The 12,231-nt window shown below is 51.0% G+C and overlaps 6 protein-coding genes across 6 annotated transcripts; 3 read left to right on the top strand and 3 right to left on the bottom strand.

The window, feature by feature from the left end:
• Nucleotides 1-189: 189 nt before the first annotated feature.
• Nucleotides 190-2,176, bottom strand: N7484_010660 (Zn(II)2Cys6 transcription factor; the record flags this gene model as incomplete). Its single annotated transcript, XM_057121047.1, has 2 exons — nt 190-1,983; nt 2,057-2,176. 2 exons carry the CDS (start codon nt 2,174-2,176, stop codon nt 190-192), a joined length of 1,914 nt encoding a protein of 637 aa, XP_056966801.1.
• A 513-nt stretch (nt 2,177-2,689) lies between these two features.
• Nucleotides 2,690-4,084, top strand: N7484_010659 (uncharacterized protein; the record flags this gene model as incomplete). The annotated part of the gene is made up of 1 exon (XM_057121046.1): nt 2,690-4,084. One exon carries the CDS (start codon nt 2,690-2,692, stop codon nt 4,082-4,084), a length of 1,395 nt encoding a protein of 464 aa, XP_056966800.1.
• A 164-nt stretch (nt 4,085-4,248) lies between these two features.
• Nucleotides 4,249-5,762, top strand: N7484_010658 (aminopeptidase P family protein; the record flags this gene model as incomplete). Its single annotated transcript, XM_057121045.1, has 3 exons — nt 4,249-4,412; nt 4,465-5,497; nt 5,562-5,762. 3 exons carry the CDS (start codon nt 4,249-4,251, stop codon nt 5,760-5,762), a joined length of 1,398 nt encoding a protein of 465 aa, XP_056966799.1.
• Nucleotides 5,763-6,023: 261 nt separating this feature from the next.
• On the bottom strand, nt 6,024-7,076 carry N7484_010657 (uncharacterized protein; the record flags this gene model as incomplete). The annotated part of the gene is made up of 3 exons (XM_057121044.1): nt 6,024-6,521; nt 6,587-6,722; nt 6,838-7,076. 3 exons carry the CDS (start codon nt 7,074-7,076, stop codon nt 6,024-6,026), a joined length of 873 nt encoding a protein of 290 aa, XP_056966798.1.
• Nucleotides 7,077-7,472: 396 nt separating this feature from the next.
• N7484_010656 (uncharacterized protein) lies at nt 7,473-9,485 on the top strand (the record flags this gene model as incomplete). Its single annotated transcript, XM_057121043.1, has 4 exons — nt 7,473-8,039; nt 8,105-8,246; nt 8,310-9,028; nt 9,081-9,485. 4 exons carry the CDS (start codon nt 7,473-7,475, stop codon nt 9,483-9,485), a joined length of 1,833 nt encoding a protein of 610 aa, XP_056966797.1.
• A 438-nt stretch (nt 9,486-9,923) lies between these two features.
• Nucleotides 9,924-12,144, bottom strand: sac6 (fimbrin; the record flags this gene model as incomplete). The annotated part of the gene is made up of 5 exons (XM_057121042.1): nt 9,924-9,955; nt 10,014-10,996; nt 11,060-11,763; nt 11,844-12,054; nt 12,122-12,144. The coding sequence occupies 5 exons, from the start codon at nt 12,142-12,144 to the stop codon at nt 9,924-9,926; spliced, it is 1,953 nt and encodes a 650-aa protein (XP_056966796.1).
• Between the last annotated feature and the right edge of the window lie 87 nt (nt 12,145-12,231).

The following is a 12,231-nucleotide window of genomic DNA, read 5'->3' as shown; positions in this document are numbered from 1 at the left end:
TGAGCTGGGGGCTGCCGGTAGCTACGATGTCCCATGATTGTTTTCATGAAGATTACATTGAATGAAATCACCACATCATGAAGAAAATAAAGCCAGCCTATGGTAACAATGTGTGAATTGCAGCATCTTCGGAAAAGAAGACATGCACTAGTCTACGAAGTAATAGGCAACTATGACAATTCTTCGTTTTCATGTACCAATTCCTGGTGATCGAAGCCAGATCTGCCGCCGCCTCTCGGCATCACGAATGATCTCTGCCGACAATTTCAGACTTGGTGCCAAGTGGGCGTATCCATCAACCTCGGCGATCACATTAGAGATGATGGCATCGACATGAGGCGAGGCCGGTAGCAGTATCGATAGAGTGGGCGACATGGTAGCACCCATGATCAGCAGGGTCTGTGATACCATCGACAAGGCGCCCTGCCAGAGATACGGAAGGTGGCCTTCACGATGGCTGGTGATGTGCTCGAGTTGGCGCAAAGTGGCCTCCAGACATCTTCGGCAACACTCTCGCACATTCGAGTCCACAGCAGCTTGCTCATTCTTAAAAACGGCCAAAATATACGGGCGGTAAATGATCGTGCGACATGCATTATAACGAAGCCGAAGAACAGTCTGCGCGGGGTTGGAGAGTGGTATCTGCGTGAGAGGGAATTTTACCGGACGAGGCAGACTGTCATGCCACTGTGATAGCTGGAAGTCCAACTCCGACACTACCGGTCCCAACGCTGCAAGTGTTTGTGAATGGTCTTTCTGATAGATAAGGTGGCTGACTCTATTTAGAAGTCTCCGTAGCGCAATCTCAGCTAGAAAGTACCAAAGCTCATCTCGACCGGGCGGTTCTTCAGTAGGCTTGCCGGTGGAACGCCCGTCGGAATCATGATCATCGCCCAGGTCCCCATCATCATCACCACCATCCTCCTCTTCCTCAAAGCTCCCTGGGAGGGAGACAAATTCCTCAAAGTGGACAAGACCGGAGTGCGGAAGATCGAGTTCCGCCAGCAGATCACTCTCGTACAAAAGTGAGTTCCAAAAGACTCGTTTGCTGATCTCTTTCCATCGTGCAGGCACACGATTTGAGTCGCCCAGGAGCAATTGTAATTTCATGCTGCCACTTGACAACAAATTCCAAGCTTCCAACGGACGCACTAGGTAGAATAAATAGGCCGACGCAAGGACCATGCACTGGACAGCCATGACAGAATTGCGCATCATGACAGATGGTAAAAGACTCCAGGCAGTGGCAAAGTATGGAAGCCCTGGCGGTTCACAGTCTGGAGGCACAAATGCCATGCTGCCCTCTCGGCTGGCACATCCAAGAGCCAAGACGAGCAGGACGAGACAAGAGACTGGTCCTTCTTGGAATCGTTGCGCAAGAGCGGTTCTATAGTATCGATTCCACGAGTATGGGTTTACGCAGGCGTACCAGACGTTGGCATGACCGAAAAAAGCCTGCACATACGTAGGCACATTTCCTAAATCAAATCCGGAATTTGGTGTCATTCGTAATGGTTCGCGAGCCATCTCTAGCTGAAGGAGACTCTGCGGGCCGTAGGGTTTCAAGACCAAGTCGCGCACCAAGGGCCATTGCAGAAGGTGCAGGCCTGGGGTGGTATGCACCCTGGGCATTGTGGAGATGCTAATACTCGAAGGTGGGTTGGCCCAAGATGCAAGGCCCACCGACATTTTCCATGTTGGAGCTCCGTTATTGATCTTCGCCCCTGGATCTTCATTGCCAAGATTGGTGTCATGACTCGTAGTAGGAGAATTCGATGACAAGGCCGATTGAGGTCCGGGTGTCGATAAGCTTGCATGCAGCAGACCCTCGATCCGGACAAGATGCTCCAGAATCAACTTATCGCCCATATCGAGCTTGATTCCCGGTTCTCGGTACGTGCATTCAGCATCCAAATCCGTACAGAGCTGGCATTTGGGACGTACACCGTTACAGCGTGTCTTGCGCAATCGGCATATTTGGCACTATTGTGATTTTTATATACTTAGTTCACGGCAATCTTGAGAAAACATTCCAGCGATAATAACTGATGCCTACAGCAATGATGGCCCGTCTTCGCGGATAGTCGGTCGTCTCTGAGTTTGATCGTTTCTTGTTGGTTTCATAGTTGACATCAATGCCTGTGACGAGGTCAATATCTTTTTCTGGTGACGCCATGATTCATAGCTTGCAAGCCTTCAGAAGCGACTATCCACCCCCTCTGGTGTAAGGGATTGGATAATTCTAGATTGACAGTAAATTCAGGAAAGAGCAAATCCACATGTCATGCAATATAGAATCTGAAGTGCAGGGAGATTTTCATTAAGAGCGAAGAGCATGTAAGATTCCAGATCTGCGGGGAGAAATTCCCCGTCTGGGCCTAGTGCTCTCCGAGGCATGAATCTTGCTGAGTTGCATACGGGCATACGGTCCGTGGCTGATTGGGAAGCCAAAGGGATATCAACCCAAGACAAGATCACATCACCGGGGAAGGTTCTTGGAAGCAAAGGAAAAAGAGTAGAGAAGGAGAACAGAAGGAGGATTCCATCTTGTTTTCCCCGCGACGCTGATTGATAGCCCTTATCTTCCTTATCCGCACGTGGACGCGTCCCCAAACAAACGCGCTTTCTCCTTTTCCTTTGGATCAAGAAATTTGCGATTCTGGACTCAATCCACCTCTGAATTTCAAATATGCCGCGCCCTGCTCCTAAGCGAAATCGATCTACCAAGGCTCCCAAGCCTGCAGTTGCAGGAACACGCGATAAGGAGTCCCCCGCCAAATCGCCAGAACGCGGGTCTACATTAGATCCTCGACAAACCCTCCGCAGTCAAACACCGTTAGCTAAAAGCTATGAACAAGCCATTGAATCATCGCCAGCTGGCGATCGGCCTGGTACTGGGAGTCGTCCTGGTACGGGCAGCAGACCCCCGACTAGGTCCCGTGGCTACTCGTCGACCTTATCCTTTGCGGGCCGAAAGGGCGATGCGAGCTCGCGCGTCCCAGGTACCCCCGGGTTTGAAAGCTCAGTCTTGAGCAATTTTCGCCGACGCCCCCGTCAACAGAGCATATTGCAGATGATGCAAGCCGAAGATGGCTCATCCGACCTCGATGACGAAGACTTCCTGGGAGGCTTGAGCCCTCAGGATGAATCCACACCTTTGAATCTGCCCCGAGGACATTCGCTACTCTTAAATCCGGGTGATCAGTCTCCATCGAGGTCGGCATCGGGGTCGCTACAGTCATCTGGCGGATTTCGCAAGCGCAAGCGCGAGGAAATACAAGTACCCCAATCATCAGTGGAAGAGGTTCCAGGATTTGTCCAGGATTCCCCCAGTGTTACACCAGTACCTCGCAGACGCTCATCCCATGGATTAGAGGAGACACCACAGCCTATACCTTTTCCTGAAATTTTTAGTCAAACCATGGCATTGCCCGCCAGTAGCAGTCCACCTCCACCAGAGAGTACTCAAGGTTCCATTGCAGCGCCGCGCTCGCCAGCCGCTCTTCACCGGATTTCCGAAAAGAATAATTCCAAAGACACGGTTCAGTTGGCCACAGCAACACTCCGGGAAAGGCTACTTCCCCGTCGCCGGCAACCTCGCCGTCAACGCCGAGCGGCGGGCGACGCTGAACCCCTCAGTGACGAAAGCGATGATGGGATGCACGCTGCGGTCTCCGGCGACGAAGACGAACTTAGCTATCTGCCGGCAAAAAGAACGCAACGTGCACCTTCGAGAAAACCCAGACCCCTTGGCAGCAATCGAGCTCAATCCAATCAAAAACCAAAGAAGACCAAGGCCAAATCCGCCCCGGCCCCCAAGCAGTCCAAGTCACGGGAGCTAGCCAGGGGAGAAGTGGATAAGGAGAATGAATTACTCCTCTCCTCGCCGTCATCTTCACCCTTGTCCTCCCCACCCGACTCGGACGCAAGCGATTCCGAGGCTGAGGCGGTGTCTGGGGTGTCTGATCAGCGCTACATGAGTGCCGAGTTGCGCGCCGCTGCTAAGAAGTTTGCCGAGGTGGATCAATGGCAAATGGAGTTTGAGGAGATATCTGCGTCCGAGACTCATAGTCCAGGCCGATGATGTGGGTGATTGTATGTGTAATGAAGCCAATCAGATTCCTTTAAAATACATCTACCGGATGTAGCCGCCCCATGGATAGATAACAGGCCCCGCAATGCCGGTAAATACAAACACCTGCCCCGCACAGCTTTTTTTCCCCCTTTGAAATTCTACTTTAACTCACCATGGCTTCGATTGACGCGATTCTTGCTACCAAGTACCCGGCCAAGGCTCACGCTCGTCGGGTGGCTGAGTTTATCCAGGCTCGTCATGGCGAGGTCGGCGTTCTCTACCTGGAGGCGCAAAAAACTCGTTTAATCGAAGACAATGACGAGACCATGCCATTCAGGTAAGCTCGTCAGTCCTGTGATCACGCTGTAAACTCGTCATTGACTATATAGGCAACGTCGTCCGTTCTTTTACTTGACTGGATGTCTCTTGCCTGATGCGTCTGTGGCCTACGATGTCAAAGCAGACCAGTTAACCTTGTTCATTCCTCCTATTGATGCGGACTCTGTGATTTGGTCCGGCCTACCTATGTCCCTTGAGGAGGCTGCGAAGCTCTATGATGTTGATCGCGTCCTCTATACCACTGATGCAAATGCAACTCTGGCTGCTATTGCGGTTACCCAGGGCGGCAAAGCACCTATTTTCGCCATCTCGGAACAAGTATCGGAGGATGTCAAGTTCCAGGGATTCTCTACCGCAAACCTCTCTGTTCTGAAAGATGTCATTGGTGACGCTCGTGTGGTGAAGGATGCGTACGAGGTGGCCCTGTTGCGACGGGCCAATGAGATTTCCGCCAAGGCCCATATCGCTGTCATCAAAGCGGCTCAGACTGCAACCAACGAGCGCGAGCTGGAGGGTATTTTCCTCAGCACTTGCATTGCCAATGGGTGCCGGGAACAGTCCTACCACCCCATCTTTGCCAGTGGCGAAAGTGGCGCGACGCTACACTATGTCAGCAACGACAAGCCTCTCTTCGACCCTGTAACTCAGCAGCGGAAAAAGAATTTGCTCATCGATGCGGGTGGTGAATACCAGACATACTGTGCCGATATCACCCGCGTGATCCCCTTGGACGGCAAGTTCACACCGGAAACCCGGCAGATCTATGAGATTGTCCTTCAAATGCAGTCTGAGTGCATTGCCATGTTAAAGGATGGAGTAAAGTGGGATGATGTCCATGCATTGGCGCATCGCATCGCAATCAAGGGTTTGTTGAAGCTTGGAATTCTGCGCGGCTCTGAGGAGGAGCTATTTGAGAAGCGGGTCAGCGTAGCTTTCTTCCCCCACGGCCTAGGTCATTACCTGGGAATGGACACCCATGACACCGGCGGCTATCCCAATTATGAGGACGAGGACAAGATGTTCCGGTATCTGCGAGTGCGCGGCAACCTGCCCGCCGGCTCTGTCATCACCGTTGAGCCTGGGGTAAGATAATCATTGTGTTTGAGAAGATCCACGAAATTCATCCCCGCTAACTGCATCGTCTCAGATCTACTTCTGTCGGTACATCATCAATCCTGTTCTGGAATCCCCAGATTTGGGCAAGTATATTGATGCGGATGTTTTGGAACGGTACTGGGCTGTGGGAGGTGTGCGCATTGAGGACAACGTCCACATCACTCCAGACGGTTCCGATAACTTGACCTCTGCACCCAAGGCTCTTGCCGAAGTGGAGAGCCTGGCCCAATAAGCTCTAGGTCACTACGATGATCCTCATTAAATAAATTGCATTAACTACCCTTCCGAGACGGGATCTGCTATCTATATATGGTTAATCTCTAAGGTAGTCTCCAAGAACCCGGGAACCCCCAAGTTGAGTCTTTACGGCCAGATCTTACAATGAAAAGAGGATTTAGATGTACAGCACTCACTTGGAGAACCAAATACAATGTCCAAATCAATACGCAGAGGGGGTATCAGGCCCAGTAGCATTGGCTCTTCAAGGTAGGCTTTACTTCTCACTCCGACGACGCTTCCTAGCACTATCGCGAACACTTGAACCGGTCTCTGAGCTTTTCTCATTGCGATCCATCACAACGGTCAGCACATCAAAGGCGAAATCCGGCACCTCGACGCAGAGCTTTTTGAATTGGTCCTCCAGATCATGGCGCAGGATATGACCACGGGTGGCCCAGTATGAGGCGACCGGTTTTCTGATGGGGGTATCATCCGGTTGGGTGTGCGTGTAGACATAGCGGGCGTAGGCCAACTCGCCGCCTGGCGTGCTCCTCACTTTGTGGATATTTTTATGGGCCAGACTCTTCAGATGAGGCAAACCCAACTTCTCGGCAAGTGTGTAGATTCGCGCATGACGGAGCAACTGTTCTCCGCTGTCATCTGTCTTGGTTGAGGGACACTCACTCTGCGTCACAGTGTAGTCGCGAGTGTATTGGAATTGAAGGAAGCATCCAAATGTCTCGACGTTCTCGGTAGGGAGTAGAATGCGCCGCTAAGAAAGCACATAGACTATTAGCGACATGGCAAATGCGACCGGATTCTTCGATCACGACGTACTGGACCGGCTGTTTCAAACTTGCTAATGAATTCATTCATGAAGGGTGACTCGAGGAGAAGGGTCTGGTGGGCCTTGAGAGTTGTTTTGTTCTCCCCTTGACCGACGATAATATCAACCATTGGAGAGGTGAGAATGCTAGACACGGTAAGCTGGGCCACTTGAGGTGAGTAGAATTCCCCAATCGCCTGTGCCATGGTGTTATGAAGCTCACGAGCGACAAGAGACAAATACGGGAAGTCGATTCTCTTACTCCAAAAACCCTGGGTCAGTATTTTTTCTCTTGTGAAGTTCTGGCTGCGCTTGCGCATCCGGCGGAGTGATATCTTCAGCTACTTCAATCACTTCAATCACAGTCTCCTGGGTGCCACCCATGTCCACCTCGGTCAAGTTGCTGGCATTCAAGGACGGGTTGGCATCGGAATTGGTTTGTGATGGACTCAGAGTACTGGGCTGCTCCAAGCAAGGGACTTGAACTTGTGACGGACCCATGGTTGGTAGGAGCTGGTGAACCCGGAGTTACGAAGAAAATGGTTGTTAAGGTCAGTGGTGTCGCGGGCGGAGAAGTACAACCTCCCTGCAATCACATCATATGAACAAAACAAAGCAACCCTGAGATTCATCATTAATGTTTGTTTATTATTACACTTGTATGACTTGAATACTATATAATCGTCCGATCTCAAGCGTCAACGTCATATTTTCACTACATTTTGCCACAATATCCGAAACACCCGGACCGAGAAGCTTGCACATCTGTCAGGTTAAACAGGATTAACTGAAGAGAAGAAAGGGAGACACACTTTCACACACACACATATGAGAGAGATGATCAGCAAAGGCTTAGCTGAAGATTTCTAGCTCCGTATATCCATGTGACCCTTCAGCATGCCCTCGGACCAGGGAGACCTTCTACAGGAACAGCTCGCGTCCACGTCCCCGTCAAGCGACCTAGAGCTTGATGAAGCCTCAGAAGGGCCAAGTGTGTCGGTGAAACTCCAAGAGATTGATCAAGCAGGTCAATACTTGTTGACGGCAGAGGATGCCAAGCTGCTCCAGGAAGTTCTCCATCACAAGTCACATCTCGAGAGCACTGGGGGGCTAGATGCAGAAAGACGTCGCTTTCGTTTTCAAGATTTGGAATTCACTCGGCAGCTCAGTACGTTTGACCGCCAGAATCCAAGCTTGTATTTGAATAAATTCCATGGGTTCTTCACCCTCTTTTGGCTAGGCGTGACTTTGCTGCTGGTCAAGATCGCCGCACATAACTGGCGGGTTTACGGCAGCCTCTGGGGCCAGAACGAGATTATCCACCTGATGTTCCGCAAGGATGTCCTAGTTTTAGGCATATCGGACTTGGTTTTATGTTGGTCGACAGTCTTTTGCCTCGGTCTTCAGCGGGCCGTTCTCCGGGGGTATCTACGGTGGAGCGGTCTGGGGTGGCTCATTCAAAATGTAAGACAGGAGATCATTGGACTCCAAAGAAGCCACAAGGAAGTTGGCTAATGCAAGAGCTGCAGACTTGGCAGACGGCATACCTAGCCATCGCTATTTGGTGGACTTATCATCGCGACTGGCCATGGACACATACGGTTTTTATGGTTTTACATTGTTTGACGATGCTGATGAAGCAGCATAGTTATTCTTCCTTCAATGGGTACTGTAAGTTACCACCTGCCATTTCTCTGCTTGGCCCACAGAGACGCTGACCAAATCCCTCGTCAGTATCTGAGCTATACAGAAAGCGGGATTTATTGAGAATTCGGCTGCGACGGTTGAACAAGCACAGCGACGAACAAGGGTGCTCTTCTTCACGTACCTCCGCGAGAGATTCGGGGGGACCTGTGGACCCCGCTGGCCCAAATCAAATCAAAAATCGGCACTCTATTGACCATCAAAGCTCCGTGAACCATCAAAGCTCCGTGAACCATCAAAGCTCCGTGAACCACCAAAGCTTTCGGCGATCCAGTGCTACAGATCATCTCCTGGCGCTCTCGGGGAGAATCGACAGTGGGACTCCCTTGGGAAGCGAGCAGATGGCATCTTTGAAAGCGTTAATTGAACGGGAGATTGAGCTTTTGTCCGACGGCCTTCGGGGCCAGTTTTCGTCGACGAACCAGTATCCTGGAAACTTAAGCATGGGTAATTTCTGTGACTTCGTCACGTTGCCCACGCTAGTCTACGAGCTAGAGTATCCACGAACAGAGCGAGTGAACTGGGTCTATGTGGCCGAAAAGACCGCGGCTACGTTTGGTATTATCGTGGTCATGATTGCGATTTCGCAGAATTGGATCTATCCGGTCGTCATGTCCACCTTGCAGATGAAGGAGAAAGGATTCACGTTGCAGCAGAGGTTACAGGAATTTCCGTGGGTTCTAAGCGATTTATTATTTCCTTTCATGATGGAGTACCTCCTGGCCTTCTACGTGATCTGGGAATGTGTGGTGAGTTTATTCGGACCAAGATCCTTGGAGACGCCAGCTGACTGCCACCCAGCTCAATGCAGTAGCAGAGATTACTCGCTTTGCCGATCGTGGATTCTATGCTGACTGGTGGAACTCGGTCTCATGGGATCAGTTTGCCCGCGACTGGAATCGTCCTGTGCATAACTTCCTACTGCGCCATGTTTATCACAGCTCGATCAGCACTTTTCACCTCTCTCGTGTGTCCGCCAGTTTGATTACATTTCTCCTGTCCGCATGTGTACATGAATTGATTATGCTGTGCATCTTCCGACGTCTCCGGGGGTATTTGTTGATTTTGCAAATGTCACAGCTTCCGCTAGTCTCATTGAGCCGAACCCGCCTGATGCGAGGTCGAAGGCTTGTGGGCAACGTCTTCTTCTGGTTGGGGATCTTTACTGGACCCAGTCTGTTGTGCAGCCTGTACCTGATCATCTAGGGTCAAGTTTGTCCTCGCTTAGAAATTCTTCTTCTGTCGGCCAATTTGGCAAGGAATCTGCGGCCATATGGAATACGATTAATCATACCTGCTGTACCCTTAAAGAGCAGTATATGCGACAGAATGGAGAACCAAGCGTCGGATTAGATATACATGGAAACGTGAATCTTAAACATCAGAGCTAGCATCATTACTGTTCCAGTTCACCGTGTGGATTCTGAATGTAACGTTTTGAAATTTCGTTCATTTTGATTGCGAATCACTCCACTGGGGCGCGGGAATCAACATTGAAAGCAAATGTACATTTATTTGAAGACGTGGAATCAAGGAGGAAAAGTAATGTCATATTCGCCAGCGTAGTTTCAATAGTCACTGATGCCGGCTCGGTAATTCCCTTAAGGAATAGATATGTAATACTGCCATAGTAGAGAAAGCTCGTTACATCTTCTCGTGTGTAGCCATGAGGGAACCTAAGAAACATGGTAAGAGAGGGGACAAATTTGTAGTACACGAGGATTTTGAACTTACCAATGAAGGTGGTAACCAGGCGAGAGCGCACTTGGCAGATATCTTCCGGCACAAGCCAAATAGTAGCCCCCATCTTTCTGGCAATACTGATGCTCAATTTAGCGTTGGCATACGCCTCTTCATCAGTCCGACCAGAGGTGACGAGATCATAGTCGACATAGCTGCTCTTCATGCCGTTCAGCACATCCAAAAGGAACAGGCCAGTCCCAATGGACTTGTCCTTGAAGCTGCGGATCGAGGAGGACTGGCCGCCGCTCTTAGACATGTCGTTGGCCCATCGAATCATCTCTGAGTCGGTAATCTCGCGCTTGCCAAGCCGTTGAGCCAGAGCAGAGAGGGTGTTGGTGATATCCCGGCGCATCAGCTGCCATACCAGCCCGAGGGTGAGGGTTCGCTGTCCATCTGTAATATCAGCACCCTGCACACCCACTAGAGAGAAGCCGTTTGACTTCCCCAGCTCAATAGAATAGTTCGTGTTCTCTACAGCCTTGAAACGCATCAATTCGCCACCAGACGCCGGGGGTTTGTTGACGTGTCGCCAATTGACACTTCCGGGGATGACCTTGTCGTAGGCCTGCAGGAGGATGGTACCATCACGCAGGTCATCGAAGAGCGAATTAACCGACGGCTGCACATCTAGCGAGTTCAGCCAGAGCGTAAACACTCGTGCCTCACGCTCTCCTTCGGCATCAAAGTCTTCCACTTCGAGCTTCTCCTCTTCCGTAATGGGGTCCAGGCCTGGATGCGTGTTGAACAAATTGGCGACAAAGGCAAGGTTGAGCTTCGGGTTTCCGGCCACAAGGGAGGTCGGGGTCAGGAATTTTCGGCAGTCCAGCTTCTCGGCATTCGAAAGAACTTCCTCTGCTCGTTGAAGCAAGTCTCCGGTCTGAAGAGGGCTGCGGGAACACACATCCGGGGCCAGTTGATTCAACAGGACCGTGTAATTCTCACCATCCTTCACATCGGTTGAGAAATTTGTAACTCTAGATTATAAAGTCATTAGTGATAACCCGGATTGGCTATCAAAAGAAAAATTGACGACTTACCTTCGGTCCCATTTCGCGTTCTTAAGATGGTAGTTGAACCAACGGAGAAGGATCTGCTCCGGGGGCAGGCGTAGGAACTGCTCCAAAGTCTCATCCTCGTCCAGGAGTCGGTAAAGCTCGGGGTGGAGTTTGATATCAATCTTGCCTAGCAGGCCACGACGGATGATCTGCCAGATCAGACCCAAAATCAAGTGCTCACGAACCTCAATGATATCTCCACTTCCAATATTCACGACCGAGCAGCCGATACCTTTGGCAGAGTTGATGACAATATTGTTGTTCTCAGTCATGTGGAAGGCATTCAATTCCTTGATCCTCTTGCCTGCCTTGTTCAGAACGCGCTCATCAATAGTGTCTGGCACACTATCGTTGATCAACTTGGCCAACACCAACCCATCCTTGCACTTATCGAACATCTCGAAAGTGTCGGTGGGGAAGGGTAGAAGGTGGCCAACATCCGGATCACCAGCCAGGATTGCATTGATGTGCCGCGTGAACTCCGTCCGCTCATCCTCGTTGATTGTATGTGTTACATTGGCCGATGAGCCTTGGACATGAATTCTACCACCAACACTTCCCTTGGAAACATGACGGGATCCGCCAGCGCCCGCGCCAGCTCCAGCCCCAGCTCCTTGAATCACAGCCGCGGGGCTAGATCCACCTTGAGCACCGGGGGCTGGCCCCGAACGGAGTCTCGCTACTAACTGAACCTGGTGTTAGCTCTCACCATTCGTTGGATGGGTGGGTGTTGGATATGGGAGGAAGAAACGAAATGGCCACATACATCGATATAGTCCTCGAGCTCTACGCGCCGGGAACTATCGAGCTCGACGCCTTTCAAGGCCTGGCGCACCACATCATACGGCTGTCGCTCGGACTGCTGGGTGGCCTTGATCGCTGAGGCTTCGTCCAGATAACCGCGATCGTCGATATCCAGTTTGTGGAATGCGTCCTGGAGGGAGAAAATCTCACCCTGGTCCAGCTGCGGGAATCGCCTGGAATAGCAGATTGGTATCAATTAGCGAAATTATCTCAGGCTGATTATTGGTGGGAGATACAAACTTCTGGAGCTTAAGGGCGTTCATCTTAAAGACCAACGATGGCGGGGGGGGGGTTGAATCGGTGCGGATCACGGAGGAGAAACCCAACTGGTCAGAGGGGTAAAAAGGACC

The sequence above is a fragment of the Penicillium longicatenatum genome (genome assembly GCF_028827895.1).
Source record: "Penicillium longicatenatum strain IBT 33135 chromosome Unknown contig_7_segment0_segment0, whole genome shotgun sequence".
NCBI classification, from domain to species: domain Eukaryota; kingdom Fungi; phylum Ascomycota; class Eurotiomycetes; order Eurotiales; family Aspergillaceae; genus Penicillium; species Penicillium longicatenatum.
Note: the sequence above shows the minus strand (reverse complement) of the source record. Positions and strands in the feature narration are given on the sequence as shown.